This window comes from Callorhinus ursinus, unplaced genomic scaffold (assembly GCF_003265705.2).
Source record: "Callorhinus ursinus isolate GAN/ISIS: 27379988/994484 unplaced genomic scaffold, GSC_fseal_2.0 scaffold27, whole genome shotgun sequence".
Classification (NCBI taxonomy): domain Eukaryota; kingdom Metazoa; phylum Chordata; class Mammalia; order Carnivora; family Otariidae; genus Callorhinus; species Callorhinus ursinus.
In genome coordinates, this window is record NW_027397089.1 from 509,976 (window position 1) to 530,518 (window position 20,543).

The 20,543-nt window shown below is 38.5% G+C and overlaps 1 protein-coding gene across 1 annotated transcript in view; it reads left to right on the forward strand.

Moving 5' to 3' along the window:
* Window positions 1-20,543, forward strand: part of SLC2A13 (solute carrier family 2 member 13) — a 386,427-nt gene that overhangs the window by 164,521 nt on the left and 201,363 nt on the right. The window contains exon 4 of the mRNA XM_025879547.2: window positions 5,500-5,608. Within this exon, the coding sequence (XP_025735332.1) occupies window positions 5,500-5,608 (109 nt within the window). The remainder of the gene's footprint in view (window positions 1-5,499; window positions 5,609-20,543) is intronic.

Sequence of the window (20,543 nt, forward strand, 5' to 3'; positions counted from 1 at the left end):
AACTATTTGAATTTTCTCCTTACCAACCATTTCACCTTGTCAGCCCTGTTGACATCTAGAGTTTCTTTATTTGCGAAGGGCTGTGTGCGTGTGTGTGTCTCTGTGTGTGTGTGTGTGTGTGTGTGTGTGTGTGTATGTTTTAGCAGCTCTAGTGAGGTACAGTTTACGTACAATAAATGGTACCTAGTTAAGGTTTATAATTTGGTACGTTTTGACAGTTGTATATGCTGTGAAACCCTCACCCCAGTCAAGATAGTACCCCTCAAAAACTTTCTGTTGTGCTCCTTCCTGACTCTCCCCTCTACAGGCAACTGCAGCCCGCTCTGCTTTCTGTCAAACCACTGAGATTTGGGAGGAAATTTTTAACTACAAACTCAGTATTTTTAATAGGTTATACTAAAACAGGCTATTTTTTGAGTTAGCTTTAGAAGATTCTGTCTTCTGAATTATGTAGGATGTTGAATTTAATGCCATAAAGTTGTTCATAATACTCCTTTATTATTTTTTAAAATATCTGTAGAATCTATATCAATTTCACTTCTCCCACTCATGATATTGGTAACTTACTTTTTTTTAAAGATTTTATTTATTTTTATTTATTTTTTAAAAGATTTTATTTATTTGACAGAGCGAGAGACAGCGAGAGAGGGAACACAAGCAGGGGGAGCGGGAGAAGGAGAAGCAGGCTTCCCGCGGAGCAGGGAGCCCGATTTGGGGCTCAATCCCAGGGTCCTGGGATCATGACCTGAGCTGAAGGCAGACGCTTAACGACTGAGCCACCCACGCCCCCCCGTTTCTTTCCCCCCCCCCCCCCCCGGTCCATCTGTGTTTTAGTTTTCTATTGCTGCTGTAAAAAATCACTACAAACTCGATAGCTTAAAAAACACTAGAAATTTGTTCTCATGGTCTGGTGGCCGCACGTTTGAAATGCGTTTCACTGGGTTGAAATCAAGGTGTTGGCAGAGCCCATGCTCCCTCCAGAGGCTCTCCGGGACAGTATGCTTTTTTCTCTTCCCAACTTCTGGTCGGAGCTGTCATTTCTTGGCTTATGGCTGCATTGGTCCGGTCTTTGCATTCATGGTCACGTTGCCTTTTATTTTATCCTGAATCTCCCTTTGCCTTCCTCATAGGAATATATGTGATTGCATTTAGGCCCAAACCCAAATAATCCAGGATAATCTTTCCATGTCAGAATCCTTAATTTAATTACATCTGCAAAGTCCTTTTATGCCATCTAAGGTAACATTAAAAAGTTTCAAGGATTAGTACATGTGCATATCTATTGAGGGGCTGTTACTCAGCCCACCGCAGTGTGGCTCAGAGTTTATTGATATTTTCAAAGAATTGGCTTTTGGTTTCTTTGATTTCCCCCCCCCCCCGCAACTGTCATTTTGATCTATGTCACGGATTTCCGTTTTGCTCTTTATTATTCTCTTTCTCTTGTTTATTTTGGGTTTCATTTGTCCCTCTTCTTCTGGTTTTGTAAAGTGGAATCTTTTTTCCACTTTTTCCTCTGTTTTGCTTTAGGTCCATTCCACAAATTTTCAGAGCTGTGTATTCATATTCTTTCAGTTAAAATACTTTCTAATTTTCCATTATTCCTTTGACCCATGGAAATGTGGTATTTAGTTTCCAATTTGGAAGGAATTTTCCAGTTATCTTCCAGTTGTTGATTTCTATATTAATTTCATGATGGTGTGAGAACATTCTTTGTATGACTTAAACCCTTTTAATTGAGACTGGTTTTAGAACTGAAAATATAATCTAGGTAAATATTCCAAGACATTTACCATTCATTTACTGTTGGAAAGTATTCTGTATTGTGCTCTTGGTCAGTGGAGTGATATTTAAATGTCAAGTCAAGTCTGTTGATTGTGTTGTTGAAGTCTGCTCTATCTTTGCTGATTTTCAGCCTACATATGTATTCCGAGTTATGGAAAAGGAGGTGATGAAATATTTGAGTATAATTATGGGTTTTTCTATTTCCCCTTGCAGTAGTATCAATTTTTGTTTCATATATTTTGAAGCTCTTATTAGGTGCATAGACATTTAGGATTGTTACGTCCTCTTGATGAATTAATCCCTTTACTGTGACGAGTTGTACTTTCCTGCCTTTTTGCATGCCTGATAATTTTTTATTGTGTGCTTGATATTATAAATTTTCTCTTACTGCTGAACTTTGTTCTGGGATGCTATTCAGTGCTTGGAAGCAGTGGGGTCTTGATTTTTAAGCTGTTTTAGATGGTACCCAAGCAGTGTTTAATGTAGGACTAAATTTATACCATTCCCAAGGTAAGACCCTTTTGATTACTCCTCCTTACGCTCCAGGTTTTTCCCTCTGGTTGATACAAACAGGTCCTGGAGTTGATTTCTTTAATCTCTTTCTGTGGCTCTTTCTCCTGCCTTGAGTATTTCCCTCACACATATCCACTCAGTGGCGTACCCAGCAAGGCCTACAGATCTCTGTGCCCTCTCTCTCCACTCTGGCACTCTGCCCCAACTCCAGCCACCATGGTGTCCCTGGATCCTGAGCTGCATCTTTTCAATTCAAGGAGACCACAGAGTCTGCCTAGCTTCCCCTGCTTGTATTGCAGCCTGGAAACATTTTTTTGAGGCATTAAACTTGGACAGTTGTTGTCGGGTTCACCCCTTTTGTTTCCCGAATCTCGGGATTCGCTATCCTTCATTGCCTGTTATCCATTGTCATGAAACCTATTGTCTTCTACATTTTTCATGGCTTTCTAGCTGGTTTCATGTTGGAGGTAAATCTGGTAACTATTACTCCATTTTGGCTGGAAGTGGAGTTCAAGAGCTGGGATTTTATATATATAGTGTGTTCTAGAGCATTTTTAATTGTACCTGGAAAAACGTCTCTAGGCTTGGCTCACAGACGGCTATTAACAGGAATGGCTGAACTTGTAGGACTGTCCTTTGCAGCCTTGCCACTAGAGTACCTGCCACACTTGGACAATTACTGTGAAAGTTACTTAGTATGAGGTGTTTAGAAAGAAGGAAAAGATGAACCCATTTTTGGTTCTTGCATCTGTTGTTTTAGTACATGTTATATTTTGAGCCCTGTAGTTCTTATCTACTTTAGTTGTTTAAAGGTTTTATGTTTTGTTGTGTGGGAATTTGTGTCTCAAAGATATAAATATCTTTTTAAAAATTAAGCATGACATGTTTGTATACACTGAATATTTTTAATTACAAAAATCAAAAGAAACGTAATTGGAGCATGACATTTTAAATTTTCACTTATGAACATTCAACCAATTAATATTTTTGATATTTTTCTTCTGCCTCATAGCTTCTGTAATATAAAAATTAATGATAGTTTGCATTTGTTAAGTCAGTTTTACTGCCTAATAAAGCTAAGTTTATGATTTTAATAAAAGGAAATTCTTTCATTTTATTTATGCATAATCAGATGTGCAGCTACTATGACCAAAATTTATCTGTATATTTAAAAAAAGCCAGTCCAATAACAGAACTGCTATTGTTTATTTTTAATAGGAAATCAAAACCAAGAGAAAGTTAAAAACTCAGAATTTTAAAAACTAGGAAGTACATATGTGATGTTTATACAATAGTGTATCTCTTGGTATTTTGGCAAGTCAAACTTTAATCCTAATTTGTCTTCATTTTCTCTTTATTTTCCTGCCCTCCAAAAACAGTATTAGGTAATCTGTCCATCAAATCACGGAACAGTTTAGTAGTGAAAATAGATGCAGCTACCCACAAATTATAATAGATTCTTTGCAGAAGGCCTATTTCTTATCTATGGAGGTTACTAAAAGCTGAAGAAGGTGTTGTATTTGTTTTTGTTTTGTTGTCGTTGTTTTAAATTTTCCATGGTACACCAAGTAAATGATAATCTTTTTCATTTAGATTTTTTGATTTATGGAAATCAGTAGATCTTTTTATGATGCTGTGTATGTTTTTTATGTTGTGGCTCACTTATAGATAGCTGAGCTTGCAGGCAAACCTGTTCACCTTTCAGACAGCTGATCCAGATATATTTCAGTATTGTCACCGTAAAGCTTTCAAAATCTGCCTATTTCACACAGCCTTTCTGATGTACTGGGTTTTAATTCTGCTTTACTTGAATCTAAAACAGTTGACATTTACAGTACTCTCTCCTTGCTTTCTAAGTGGTTGTCACTGCATTAAGCTTTAAATGACCATAAATGTTTCTCTGTCCATGTCCCTGTCTTACCATTTTGGGACAGAATCGTTTGCAGTAAATCAAGTCTTCATATGACTTAATCACACCCATGTAGAGATGAATATTCTCATTCCTATCATGTTCAGTTCTAATTAATACCCTGGTTCGACATCCCATGTTAACTTTTATTGCCGAGACAATAGTATATTTTATTCCATTTTTGTGGACTAAAATATTAGATTTCCAAAAGGTTCTGGAATGGTAAAATGTCCTTGGATTTTAAACTTGACTTGGTTTAGGGTTCACTAATGAAACAGCCTCCAGGAGGAATGCCTCTAATTAAGCAGTTAACATCCCAGTGATCCCAGGCCATCTCTTCTAACAGCAGGAATGCCATAGGTCCAGGGGAGTCAACTCTGGCCCCATCAAGGACACGGCATAGAATGCCCCTTAAAGCTAAGGTGAAGGTATAATTGAAGCACTTCTGAGAACCTAAGGGGCACTTTACTTAAGGCCTCAGTGGTTCATACCTACAGCTTTCCAGAATTGATCTAGAGTTCTGATAGGCCAAGGCATCTGTGCCATTTGGAAAGCCCATTTATATTTTGAAATGATCATTGAATGCCACTGACGGAGCTATTCAAAATCTAGAAATAACATATATATATATATGTATGTATGTTGTGTGTATGTGTGTCTGTGTATATGTATGTGTATATACCCCTATATAAAAGACATTTTTTTTCTTTTATTATCTTTTTGGATAACCTTTAATATAAACCATAACCAAGTCCTATATCATGCCTAAATTCCTTCACTTTAATTGAATAGACTGGAGTGAATTTTGTTACTTAAGTAAAAGAAATTGGAATGAATTCTGTTCCTTGTTTAATTGTTTTTAATGAATGCCATTCTTTTGGTTGATTAAAGCAATTTGCCAGTGACTTTGTAAGTAGTCCCACAATGAATGGATTTTAAATAATAATTAATTGCCACGGAAGTGGAAAAAAGAAGAGTAGTTAATGCAGTTTGTAGGGATTTAAGGAAGAATAATTTCTGACGGTTCCCATTATGTAGGTCTTCCTAGTACCCATTAATTGCTTTAACTTGAATTGTTTCTTGTTGCTTTTACAGTGTGAACTCAAATATATACTAATCTGTTTTAGAAAAGAGATTGTGCCCGGATTTCTGTAAACGTTTATATGTTCCATTTTACAATGCCCAGTCATGTTGATTTCACAGAGATTTGGGGAAATTGATCCTAATGGGAATAATTACTGTGGGAGCTAAAAATAATAGATGTGTCCTTCTTTTTCTTTCTTTTTTTAAAAAAGCTGGACCTGTGATCTGCAGAATGCTGAATTATCCCCCAACTCGCCGAGCTTTAATTGTGGGTTGTGGTCTACAAATGTTCCAACAGCTCTCAGGCATTAACACCATCATGTATGTATTTCTTTCTGGCTTTTTACTGAAAAGATTGTGAAGGAATTATTTTACATGGAAAAAAAGAATAGGACTTTTGGTGATTTGTTATATTAATTGTGTAGGATGGATCCTCCTTTTGGAAGATACTTTACAATTTTTAATCCTATCAATGTGTGACTTAGAAGGAGATGATTTATTTTGTTATACTTTATTGGCTTTACTTGATTTGATAAAATTTTTCTTGTATGCCATCCAATACTTCCTTAGATTCTGAGCTAATGAATGTATCATTTTCATAAGCTATTTCTTGATGCTGGTCAGAAAGTGAAACAAGGGAATCACTTGGCATTGTCAGAGATAAATGGGCACACAGGTAACTAGTTCATTTCCTTTTGGGGCAGTCACTTATAATGCAATGTGAGAAGAACATTAATAGAAGGTGTTTATTACCACCGGAGTACAGTGGGCCAGATACAGAGTGGGAACAGAGAAGTGGGGAAGACACAAAAGTTCCCTGCTTGCTAGTTGTCAGACTGATCCCCAAAGTTGTATGGGAGTTGGGGGTAGAGAAGGATGAGTAGTAGGAGTTGTTCCGTGTTTCATTCATTCAACATTAAACCCATTTTTGATGGCCTATTTTATACAAGACACACAGAAGTGAATAAAGTAGACATGCTTCTTGGCCTCACAGCGTATATCGGCTGGTGGGAGAAACACATTAAATAAATTCACAGTTTAACGTAGAATTTCAAATTGTGATAAGGGCTATGCAGGATTATTCCAGTCCTCCACAGAGTAGACTTTTAAGATCCTAGGTAATAGAATGTGGGTTGTTAGAGGAAAGTCATGAGTTTTGCTGATAAACTAGTTGTTGGGTGAAAACCTGCTGAATCTTAGAAGTTTCTCCCCGCTGTCTCTTGGTTAAAATTATTCATCAAAAAATATAAATTATGTAAAATTCAATTTTAGTTCATAAAGCATTTGTACTTAGCACTCTTGATATTTTCCTTTGAAGTTACTTGGGATATGATAACTTATTTAGTGATCATTTGAGAAGAGTGACTTGGTTAAAACAACCATTAAAAATAGTAATTAGGGCCCAGTGACCCATTAGATTAAATCAGGATTTGTTAAGAAACTCCACTTTAAAGATTTATTTATTTATTTCTTTAAGAGAGAGAGCATGTGAGTGCGCATGTGTGAGCCGGGGGCAGGGCAGAGGGAGACACAGAATCTCCAACAGACTCCTCACTGAGTGTGGAGCCCATTGCAGGTCTTGATCTCACAACCCTGAGATCATGACCTGAGCCAAAATCGAGACTCAGATGCTTACTGACTGAACCACCCAGGCACCCCTGTGAATTTGATTTTAATCATAATCCTTGATAGACTATAACTTCCTGGATTACATTTTTAATATTTGATCCTCTCCTCCTTCCCTCTAATATGTACTTTCATTTTTCATCACCTTTATCAGCTCAATAAAGGCCTGTCAGTAGAGTACACAACATGTTTGTTTGTCTTCTGGATGTGGTATACCATGACTGTTCTTTGTCCACCAACCTAAGTGTGGTGATGGAGCAGAATTGTAACAAGGCTAACACCATGCTTTCAAATAATGCAATGCAGTAATATCCTATGTGAATATCTATTTTATCAACCTAATTTAAAATATGTTCTCTATTACTGAAAATCTTTTTTTTGTTCTGCCCTTTTCTAGGCATTTAAATTTGACAAAATGAATTTTTCTTGTACTTTTTTGTATTCCTATAAAACATTACAGACAGGACCAACTGTCATTGATGGGTAGTGGCTAAGGCTGATGTGCCCTAGTCGAAATCACTGTCATAGTCCATTTGTAGCTATCTAGTGTAAACTGTGCTAATGAAGGTTTCCAAATTTTAATAAGGCATTCATTTCTCCAAATACTCAACTTTCTCACTGTGAGATCAAGTGGTATGGGCATAAGAATTCTGATATTCCTTAAGATTTATGGTAGTCATTATGTGCTTTGCTTATCACAAACTGTACGTAATATAGGTAGTGTTGTCCTACAGCTTTTGCTTTCAGTTTGAGTATTTATCCTGGAAAGCAGGAAGAATAAAATAAGGTAAATGATGGCTTGATTTAGATTGCTTCTACATGGTGCAAAATAGCTGGCCAACTCCCTAAAGAAATTAATATGACATTTTAATGTCTGGAGGTTAGAGGGTTAGACACTTAAATGATTCAATACCTATGACAAATAACTGTTGGTTACTCATAATATACAATTTCAAACATTCATATTTTAAGCCCATGAAACTTAGTATAAGTCTTTCATTATAATAGACTGTACTACGATCATCATCTGGATGGAAGATGACTAATCTGGGACTCATATATAACGTATTCTCTTCTACTCTCTAGTATGTAAAATTGGTGTGTGCACATGTATTTTTTTCCATTCTTAAGATTCCGTAAATATTATCATAAATTTTCTAATTTAAAATAACCGCTTAATTAGAGTCTAATAGTTTATTTTTTGTTTTTGGTAGGAAATATTAATTGCATTTTTTTCTTATTTTAAAAATGTCACTTTGTTAATTAGGAGTTCTGTTTTTATGGATTTTCCATTATGTGTATTTCTTTACTCTTACTCTTTCTTTTCAGCTTCTTCCTGGCTAAGTGGGAAGTAAAGTAGGCAGCCAAAACCTAATAATCTGTAGAAGTTGAAATCTTTTTGCACAACCCATCTTTCACCCCAAAGTTTGTGTGAACCTGAAATATGAGGTATTTTGAATTCTATTTCTCACCAAGAAAAGTTCATAGAAAGATCCTATAGAAAAATATTGAAAGATAAATCATCCTTACAATTATGTTAGATGATCTTACCATGTTTAGGTTTCTCTCTTTTCCCTCATAGGATTTTTATTTCTAGCTCCTTGACCTATTTAGTATCCTATCTCAGTCAAGGAAATAGATTTTCTTCTTGGAATATTTAATTTTCACATCCACTACCATGAAAAAAAATACTGCATTTGTGTATACTGTGTATATGTCTAAGTATTTTTATTTGTATGAGAACTTAAGATTTATATCCTAACCTATACTTTATCCTCTATCCTATTGAACAGAGGACTTCTGAGTTCTTAAAAGTATAACATACTTTAGACACTACATTTAATTCTTAGAAGAAGCAATTTTCTAATGACTTTAATCACAATAATTTCAGACATGCTGTATAGACTCTTCTCTTTTCACAGGAGAGAAAGAACAGAGCAAATGGAGTACTAGCTTTCCTGATATGAAAGTGTTGATATTATGGCACTGTATGTCACAGACCAATAAAATACTTCCACATGCGATTAAGGAGAGGCGTGCTAGATGAGGTTGATGATAAAGTGAAGGAAACTCTCTTAAATTCTCATTGTGATCTACTCTAAACTCTACTCATAAAGTCAAAAACTTTCCGTTTTCTATCTAACAAATTGTATCTGATGACTACTAATACTTGAACCCTTCCCACATTATTATTACCACAGCCAAAACGTGTTTATATGTGAGCAGGAGGGAGAGCGGGAGAGGAAGTAAGAAAAATAAGATAAACACCTGTTTCCATGGAGGTCTGATGGCATCTGGCTTCTTTTGAGGAACCTACAATAAGCTTTATCTTGATAACATTCTGATGAACACATATCAGTCTATCTTGGACAGATGGAAGTTACCAGATTTTTATCTGAGAAGACCAAGTGGTTAAATGGCTCCCTTGAAGGTTACAAGCAGAAGATCAGTAGTAAAGAGGAGAAGGAAACTCAGAAATTTAAGCTTCTGGATCAGCTTCAGCTAAAAAGGATTGTGAGGGGGAATAAATTTCTTTAGGATACTCTGTGCCAGTCATATACTTTTCAGCTATTCTTCTCTTAGATTAGGGTTCCCATATTTATCTCTTCCTACTCTTCCCTTTTCTATTAATTTAAAGTAGGGGTAGGAAATAGGCCATATTGGATGGGCAGTCACTCTTACTTCCATAACTGCATTACCTTAATCTCCAGGTGATCTCTTCTTCTGTCCTATTTACAAGAGCTAATTAAGACCTTTAGAAAATATGTCCTTATAATAATAAAGTTAATGGCTATCACTGAACATTAAATACCAGATACTACCCTAACATGTATTAACTCACTTAAATATTAACAGAAAAGGAAAAAAAATAATAGGACAAAAAAAAATAGGACAAAACTGTTAGCCCCTCTAATGGTGTAATAATGTGAACAAACATTTTTACTGCTTTACATATGTAACACTATAAAGTATTTTTATAGACCTGATCTTTCTTGACCTTCCTTAAAATCCTGTCAAGTAGGCATGGCAGCTCTTCTGTTTATTCTCTAGCTGAGGAAGCTAAGGCTTAACAAGTGCAGTGACTTGTCCGTTGTCATTTAATAAGTTTTAGCACTGAGGGTGGAACCCTGATTTATGACTCCTTATCACATGAACTACTGTGGTTGTAGAACACCTGAAATGCCCAGAGTTGACTATTTAAAGCTTGTTTGGTGGTGATGTAAGGTAAGAAATGTGAGTGAGTGGAATTCAGTACTATCCAAGGATAAAAAAAAAAAAAAAAAAAAATGTAGAATGTGTGCTAATAAGTGGCATCCATCTCAAGAATCATAAATCTCATCAGATTCTTTAATCTGTTGGTACCCAGTTAAGGCCTTTGCTTTATACACTGATTTAGAGTTCCTGGACAAGCCAGCCTGATGGTTGGGTGAATCATTTATATTTGTTAATCATTTTTAATTAATTTCATAAGGGCAGTATTTCTGAATGTGTTCCATTCTCGTATTTTAGCCTCAACAAACTCTCCTAGGATAAAAAATTATCATGCAGTCAGGAAACATGGCACAACAAGCAGGCATGGGCAGATGGTGGTAAATGTAGAGAAAAATAAAAGTGACAAGAAATAAGAAAACAATAAGGATTGATGCATTCTCCTGCTGTAAATCCGAACCAGAGGTGAGGGTTTGCTCTCTGCGATCTTCAGCAAGCAGGATGAATGGACCAAAGCATCTGCTCCCTAATGTGAGCCTTCCCCTCCCTCTGCCTCCTCAGTAGGACTCTGAACATAATCCAGAAAAGCTGCTGAATGATAGTATGCTTAACCTCATTGGAATGTTTCAGGTTGTGTGTATTTGTAGTTGTCTGTGTTCATTGGATGAAAGGGATTGAGTCAATGAGAGTATAGTTAAGGTTCATGGTTCACTCCTTTGAAAGATGAGTTTAATGTGTTGGGAAAAATCCTGACCTAGGAATCAAGAGAGAATTCGTTTTAAGATCTGTCTCCGTGGTGGGATTTTAGGTGTGCCAGTTACTTGGCTTCCTTCTAATTACCTATCAAGTGAAAGTAGATTAAAGTGAACTTTAATGTACATTTGAATGAGAAAAAAAAATGGAGTTTCAAGTAAAGTGGAAGCTAAAACATTTATGTTTGAAATGCTTTAAACCTTTCTTGGATTGAAAGTTATCAGGCTGCAAGAGATCAGTTTTAGTCTAAAAAGAAAAATGTATTTTGTTGGCATAATTTTTGGAAGTTTGATTAATGCTTACCACATGCCAGTCATTGTCCTGGATGCTTAGCTTCTTGTATGTTAAGACCACATTTTTATTTCCAATGTATATATTTTTTAAAAGGACAGTCTCGGTTATAGTTGACCATACTTCCTTGCCCCAGGATTGAGTAGCAAACCTATAACCTGATGTGAGAGAACTTTCTGTGGCTTCCGTGATGTTTTAAGGGAAGGCTCAAGCCCAGTGAACTTCACTGGCCTCTCAAATCCTGTACCAGGAAAAGGATGCAACTTCGACCTCTGGAGTCTAAGGCCATTTTTGGTGACAGATCACTATCTTACCGTATAGAACAAAGCATTCTCATCAGATGAAGCTCTAAACAGAATGGCTTTCTAGTGTTCTAATTGCTTCCCATTTCCCTGTGTATATGTTGCACACCTATCTTAATTTGAGTTCCCCAAAACGGGCCCCAAGACAACTGGATGCAGGTGATTTGAGGGGAGTGGGGGAGATGAAACCAGGAAGCCTAAGAGAGCAGAGAAAGTGTGGTAGGGTCAGGGATACCGTGAAGGCTGTGCTGATAAGCAGCTGATCTCAGCAGTTAGAGCTCAGTCCTGCTGAGGAATAGTGGAGAATGTGCTTCAGAACTCTTCCAGGACTATTTCTTCACCATCCCCAGTCCCTCAATATGAGCATCATGCCTGCATTCATTCTGGGGGTTCCCCGAGCAATCTCTCCTGGGGCCATAGCTCTTGGGACTGAAGTAGAGAGAGACAGGGAATTTAACTAGAAACTGTCAGATTCTACAGTGAGTGTCCGTGACAACTACAGGGGAATTCAGAGAGGGGCCAAGAGCATAAGGGGCAGGGCATGAAGAGCATCTGTTTCAACTCTTGCTGTGTCTTCAAATATGTGTAGAAATAAGTTTACACAGTATGGATACGGATTTTCTTAGTGTCTTAACATAGTTATAGCAAATTAATGTTTAGTGAAGAAAGGTCACTAACTGTACAAAAAGTAAGTAATAAAATGAGAGTTTCGTAAGAAGTAATGACAGTATATTTCCTTGAATATTATTATCTTTTGGAGGTATTTTTGGTATAATTCACAAATAACTTTGTCCTGTCGCAGGTTTCTTAAAACTACATCTGCTAAAGTATTAATTTATTCCTTCAACCAACATTTACTATATTGTTGATAGAGCTTCAGATATTTGGAAACTATAATTCTTGTCATTGAGAAGTCTGTAGTCTACTGAGCAGTTAGACATAAATACTTACGATGCAACATAAAAGCCAAATTAATATGTTGTAGGAACACAGAAAACAGGTTAGTTTTACCTGGACCATGAAGAGAGCATATATAAATTATTTTTTTGTTATATTTTTAAAATTTCTTTATATGGAGTTGTTTTCTGGCCAGAAATGTGGTATACCAAATATTAACACAACGTTTGAAGTTAGATCTGAATTTGAATCCAAACCTAGTACACTTGCTGCATAAACTCAACATACTGCTTTAACTTTTGAGTCTCAGTGATGTGGAAATCAGGAAAAATACCTCCAACAGTTCTTACAGTGGTTAGAAGAGAATAGTATATATGGTTCAGGCCCATGGGAGGAACAGAGTCCATGCTAGCTTCCTTTCTGCTTACTGTGTATTGCATTTTGTGAATTCCAGGGAATTTGCGGGAAGCAGGGACATTCCACAGTTAACGCATCCTCTTTGGCCCGCACCCATTAATCCAGGATTTGAGGCATCCCTCTGTAGATACAAAGTTGTTATAATATCCTTCTTTCACGCATTCTCTATTCTCAGAATATAGAAAGGAATTATAATAGTGTTTTTCTTCTAACTCATAGTTGTGGAAGGAGTGTTGTCCACTTCAGTATTATATGTGTTCTTTTTATCTTAAGTCAGGGAGAAAAGACCCCAGTGACCTTTGAATGATCAGAGCTAATAATGCCTCCCTAGGAGGTGGGAGAATCTGTGGCTAAGTATACCCCATGTGGCATGACTTGTGGTTTACATCAAAAGATTGTCATATCCTTTTGCATCCTTTAAGGTTCTGTGGCAATTAGTGGAGATTTATCTCCATGGTTTGTTAAAGTATCAGCAACTAAGATTCTGGGTTCCCCAGGACATCTTTGGTAATATAAAAACATGAGCTCCTTGCCTGCCCTTTCTCTGACTCATGTTTTGCTGAAAGGTAAGTAAAAGAAATAGGGATGCTGTGAGGGAGTTGAAACAACAACATGAAATCTGGGGCTGTGCCCTAGGAGATAGGTTTGCTGTATCCATAAAGCAAAACCTGGTCCCCCAAGTCATATGTGGATTTGAGAGAAACCAGTCTGCTTAATTCCGTGTAGACGATTTTAAAATTGTAGGAATGTTTTCTTTATTCGTTATTTAAACAAGTCGGTGGAAGACTCTCTGCCAGGGACTAGAGATACACAATATGACTTAGCCCACCCCCAGGGAGCTTTGGTCTCTACCCCTCATTTTTAAAAGGATATGCTGCCACCTGTCTTGAAAAGTTGCTTTGAAGATGAAATGAGGCAGCAAAATGCCTTTTGTATCCAAGGTAGTCAGATGATGTTAGGGGGTTTGATTCTGCGGTCCACACTCAACATTTGTCATCCTCTCAGCAAGGTAGGTGTCTAGACTCTTGTCACATGGGCATGGTTCTCTTAAAAATTTTTCCTTTCTTGGCACATCACAGCATTTCATCTCAAGTCTCCTTCATGACTTTGCCTGCTTGTTTTGCACCTTAATGTCAGTGTTCCCCAGGCCTTGGCTTACAGCTCTACTGGCGATTTCGTGCACTGTCATGGTTTTGATGACCATCTACATGTGAGAGATGATCTCACCTACATTTCCAGATCAGAACTGCTCTGAGACACACAGGTATATCCAACTGCTGGACCTTTTTACCTGGATATCCTGCTCTCACTGGTCTCTTCATGTACAAAATGAATGCCTACCCCTTCCCTCCAGTTCTGCCTCTCCTATCATCCCCATTGCAATGCAGAGTATGACCAGTGGGTGCCCAAGACTGTATATGGGAGCCAAGCCTTCCAAATCCAATTCCCGTTGCAATTTCCTTCCATTTTACTTCCTTAATATCCTGCCTATTCTCTTTATTTTTTTTTTAAGATTTTATATATTTATTTATTTGACAGAGAGAAGGAGGGAGGGAGAGAGCGTGAGCCGGGGGTTGGGGAGAAGGCAGAGGGAGAAGAAAGTTCCCCATTGGGCAGGGAACTTTTCATGGGCCTCCATCCAGAAATCCTGGGATCATGACTTGAGCTGAAGGCAGACGTTTAACCGACTGAGCCCCCCCAGGCGCCCCTCTCTTTATTTTCATTATGTATTTGAGTTCAGGCCCTGCTTCAGACAGGGTTCATTGTGTTTGCATGCTACAGAATCCCACGCAAATCTTGCTGAAAGAAAATAAAGGGGTTTGTAGTAAGGGCATAGGGACTGAAGGCAGGAAATTGAGCTGGGCCTCGCAAGGGGCTGAAACCAGAAACTGGAAACTCACTTGTTGAGCCTCTGTATTTATCTTGTATTCATCCTTGCCTCTCTCTGGCTGTACGCAGCCTCTTCCTTCTTTCTCTCTGAGATCTTCCTCTGTTTTTTTTTGCTGTTGTTCATACCTGGCCACACTCTGCCACATAACCTTAAATGTATTTCTGAGTTTGAGCATCCACAATCAGTTGACTGGAGTTGTCTCAATTCTTAATTCCTAAGAGGGAAAAATCAAGATGGACCTTCTGTAGCCCAAGTCTGTGAGGCGGGGGGGTGGGCAACACTGTAGGAAGAGACTCAGAGGACTTTTCTGCCTTAAATCATGCCTCCCTCAGTCTATCCTTATCTCTGCCTGTGACCTTTTGGAAACAGAGTCAAATTATATCCCTTCTTGACGTAAAATCATTAGTGGTTCCTACAGCTTTCAGCAAAGCTCAAAGTCTAGATCCCCTCATGTCTGACTTTTGTCCATTTTGCACTGCCCTATGTCCAGCAACTTCCCACATGCCCTGCCTCATGCTATACAGAACATCCTGTACTTCTGGCGATGATCAAACTAATCCAGGCCTCGGTGCCTTCAGACATACCATTCTCCCAAGCCAAAATATCCACCTTACCTTAAGAGACCTCCAGAGTCAGGTCTCATACCATCACCCTACCTCTCTGGGGTCATTTATGTGATCCTGTATAGCACTCTGAGTAGATACTTGTCATAACGGTTATTATGCTTTATTATAACTGCAGATTTATATCTCCCCCCCCCCCCCGCCCCCAAGGAGCATGCAAATAGTAAAATTGCTTCCCTTGAAGTACTTCCCGGGAAGAGCCAGCTAAATTTTAGGTACTACTGTTTTGTTTGGCTTTCATTTGTTTGTAGTCAGGGTCATAGCCTTAGTGTTATAATTGGAACTGTCTTGGTCTGACTATATGAGTCTCTTCTTACCTATTTTGCAGTTATGGCCTTAGGAAAACAAAAGCTACAACATTTAAGATTTGAGAACAGGATCTTTCAAAACCACTGACAAGTAAGTCCTGAGCTTTAGAATTAGTGACAAACTATAACAGCGTTTCTAATCATTTATAATACTGGACAGATGCTCTTTTAAGTTTAGTCTGAGTTTCAACACTGAAGATCCATGACAACAATTCTGCTAGTCAGATCTCTTGGTTCCTTCTTTCTCAGGGCAACTGAAGAGAAGAGCTAAGTTAGTGACTTCTATCCAAGTTTGTGATTATGCTTCCTGTGACTGATAGAATTGCAGGATTTCAAATGCTATTAAGCTGCTCGATGCAGAGACAAATAGTCTGATGGCATGTCATTCATGGCGGGAGAAAAATGAACAGTGTCTCTCGCTGGAACATCTTCATTTATTTTGATAAGATTTTTTTGTACTGGGCAGATTAAAATATACAGAACTAAATATAAGGTGTACCTATCTCCACTTCTGGAAAAACACACAGTCTCAGAAAATACAAAATGTATAAAGTAGATTGAACTGTGCAGTTTTAACTTCAGTTTCCTGCACAGAATTAATAGCCTCCTCTTGGATTCTTCTAATAATCTTCTTCAACTTCCTTAAGGCTTTCTCCTTAGCCACTTATCACTAATATGTTTGAGAAATTTAATCATATATCTAAGACTATTTGCAAGGACTAAATTTAGCCCCTTGGCATGTTTTCTTCAGAAGGTGCAGAGTTTTCCCCTTTGTTCGATTTTACGTTAGAGTCCAGATTTCAAGGGGACCGTATTGCCTCTTAGAGTGTATGTGTCCCCTCTAGTTCCCCACATCACATTCCCTGCTCCTCCCCATGGCTGGGCTCCATCAAGGCTTTTGAGGTTGTGCCACCTACCCTAAGAAATCAACTTTCAATTAATATTCTACTTAGGACTGTCCCCATATATATCCTGTTCAGGGCTGGGTCAGGATGAGGGCAGACAGATTGGTCTGGTTTTGGAAATAGAAGTATAGTGCAGTCATTACAACAGTGCTGTGGACATTTGTAAAATGTCCAGTTTCGCGTTTTACCTCTAAGACCTTTTTTTCACGTGACAAAAATACATATTTTTTGAGACTAAGTGGGTAAGACTGCCATTTGCCAGCACCTTCCTATCACTTTTATCAGCTAAGAGGGGAGTATGTTGTAGTTGACTTTGGAAGCAGACAGACCTATTTAATAATGTGGTTAGGATTAAATGAGATACCACATTTAATGTACTCTGATGTGACTAACTCATAGCAGAGTGTTATTTATTACATTGTTATTTTACTTGGCATCAGACAGACCTGGAGTCAGATTTTGTTATGTTTCCTGACCAGTTGTGCTGCCTTCAGTGACTTGTGGCCTCTCTGAATCTCGGCTTCCTTATTTGCCAGTGGGGGATAATCTGCCTTCTGGGGTGGTTGTGGTTTCCCTTATTCTCACCCATCTCTTGAGTGGCACTGCCATCTTTCCAGGTTGTTCCAAAGTACAGGAATCATTTTTTGATTTTCTTTCTTCTTACTCCCCACGTCCTATTCTCTAGTAAGTAAGCTCCAAAACCATGATTCCCAAACTGTAACAGGCACGAGACACTTCTCACAGGTAGAGAAATATAATATATGAGGTATTTTAAATTTGTGAGGGAAACCCTGACGTGCTCAGACTACTACTATTAAGTAGTCTGTACCTTAAAGAAGCCGAACCATTAGGTCTTTCTTTTGACTTAGGGGTGAAAAAGTTACTGAGACACGAAGGGCTCTGGGAGGCAAGAAAGTCTGAGAACTTCAGCTCTGTCCTATATCCTTCCCCTTAACTTCGTCTTCCCTACTATCAGCCATCCTGGTCATCCTTGCCTCTCGCTCAGTTATTGCAGTAGCCACTCTCCTCACTGGTCTTCCTGTTGCCATGTTTACCCTCCATAATCCAGTTTACACAGAGCAGTCAGAATGGCATTTGAAAATATAAAGATCTTACCTCTCCATTACTCAAAACTAGTAGCTTTCCACCACACTTCAAGTCAGCCTGGCTCTTGGCCGTGGTCCGTAGGCTCTGCCCATCTGGCCCCCATTTTATCCACCATCCTCATCTCCTGCCCCTCTCCCCACCATTCACTAGGTCCCAGCCACACCAACCTTTTTTCGTTTCTTTCATCTATTTCTCAAACTCTCCAAGTTTATTCCCATCATAGAGACTTTGTGTTTGCATTTCTTTCTGGCTGGAAAGATCTTCCTCCAGATCTTCCCTGTGGCTGGTTCCTTGTTGCTCGTGTCCAAATTTAAATGTCACCACCTCATGGAGATGAACCATGAGAGACTATGGACTCTGAGAAACAAACGGAGGATTCTGGGTGGGGGGGATGGGTTAGCCTGGTGTTGGGTATTAAAGAGGGCATGTACTGCATGGAGCTCTGGGTGTTATACGCAAACAATGAGTCATGGAACACTTCATCAAAAACTAATGATGTAATGTATGGGGATTAACATAACATAATAATAAAAAATAAGTAAATAAATGTCACCACCTCAGATAGGCCTTGACCCTATTCGAAAAGAGCCACCTCCTTTCATTCTTATCACTGCATTTCTTCTTCTTTTTTTTTTTTTAAGATTTTATTTATCTGACAGAGACACAGTAAGAAAGGGAACACAAGCAAGAGGAGTAGGAGAGGGAGAAGCAGGCTTCCCGCTGAGCAGGGAGCCCGATGCGGGGCTTGATCCCAGGACCCTGGGATCATGACCTGAGCCGAAGGCAGACGCTTAACGACTGAGCCACCCAGGCGCCCCCTGCATTTATTTTCTTCATTGTATTTATGGCTGCCGAAAATTATCCTCTTTTACTTGTTCATTAAGCTCTATGAGAGGAGAGCCCTCATCTGCCTCGTTCCTTTTGAAGTGTGCCCAGCACACAGTAGGCATTCAGAAAATATTGGTTGCATTGGAAGTACAGACAAATGCTTGTTCTGTTTCCCTTCTTCAGAGCCAGATGATGTCGTTGATGATTATTTGCACATTGCTGCTTTTTTATCATAAAGTCCTGAAATTTTGAAAGATGGGCAACTAAGTATTTGGGGGGTTATTTTAAGCATTGGATCATTTGTTCATCTTCAATAGTCAGGAAAAGAAAGGTAGTCATACTGGACTTCACCTTTATCTGAAGTGCCTGACTTTTCCAAATCCTTAGTAAACTGATTAAAAAAATGGAGAGGGAGGGCGCCTGGTGGCTCAGTCAGTTAAGCATCTGCCTTTGGTTTGGATCATGATCCCAGGGTCCCAGGATCGAGTCCTGCATCGGGCTCCTTGCTCAGCGGGGGAGCCTGCTTCTGCCCCTCTCCCCTGTTCATGCACTCTCTCTCTCTCTCTCTCTCTCTCTCGTCTGTCTTAAATAAATAAATAAAATTTTAAAAAATGGAGAGGGAAAAAAATCCCTTTTCTTCCCTCTTAACCTGAGTCTCTGTAGATTGGCAAGCCTCACAGTTGGCGAAGTACTGGAATAACATACAATAAAATCAGCATCACCCTTGTATGCCACTCATTTCATTCAAACTCAGAACCGAAACCAGCATGGAAGAAAGAAGTTGATACAGCCTTTGGGTTTATCCTGTCACCTGTTCTAGGAAATGCATGAACTCGATTGCCAAATTATATTGTGCAGGGTCTGTTTGTAGTTCAGTGAGATGAAGCTTTTTCAGTAAAGGAAAGAAAGGAATAGCTACAGGAGTAACAAAGTGAGGACTGTACTAATTAACCTCAGTAAAATAGCAATATCTTAATGAGATAGTATTATGTACAACAAACTGAAACTAGTAATATTTTCATAATTAGGACAAAATGCAAACAAGTAAATTTGGATAAGCATTTATAATTGTAGGTATTTATATTCTGGCTGTTTGTTTTGTGGGAGAGATTTCTTTCGCTGGTCTTTACAGAGTTCACTTCTAACTTACTAATTGTTTGCTAAGAATATAAAGTTCAGTAGAAAATTGTGAATCATTTCTTTTTTTTTTTAAGATTTTTATTTATTTGAGAGAGAGAATGAGAGAGAGAGAAAGCACATGAGGGGGTGGAGGGTCAGAGGGAAAAGCAGACTCCCCACTGAGCAGGGAGCCCGATGCCGGACTCGATCCAGGGACTCCAGGATCATGACCTGAGCTGAAGGCAGTCGCCCAACCAACTGAGCCACCCAGGCGCCCGTGAATCATTTCTTAATAGAAACTGTATGTTAAGCTGGTACCCAAGTTTCTTTATGCTTTATCCTATCTGAAATATTGAAACAATCTTATCATTGCTGTTACAGGAAAACTTCCAAGCTATAACTCAAGATTCCAAGTATATTTTTCCCTCAACCCCAGAATTCCCAGGTGGGAGTGGAATAGAAAAGCATAGATGCTCAGGGGACCCAGGGTTCTTGAGGGACAGGTGTGGGTATAGGTAGGTGCCAGACCCTGCTGGTTGGTGAATGGGTTCAGGAGAGATGGTGGCCACAGCAAAAGCATCTGCAAGGGCAGTTGTAGTGATGAGGATTCTGGTCATAGTAGGATGTTCCTTTTGCCCCTGGTAGGGAAAGAAGGAAGTACAGACAATGCTTATGGTGCTTGGGACAATGACTTAGAGATGAAGCGGGCAAAAGATCATTCCTATATATCAGTTGTTTGTAAGTTGTATGTTTGTACATAAACAATTATTCCTAATATGGGTACATTAATTGATAATTCAGATGATTTCTAAAATCAGAAAAGCTCAAATGACTAGGGCTTCTCAGCATGAATCATATAGTTAGGCATTTCGGTATTTGTTTCCACATGTTCATTAGAAAGCCAATTTGTGCACTAATTTGGTTATTAAAATTATATTGTTAACTTATGTTGCATGTGTATAATGTTTCAACAACCAGA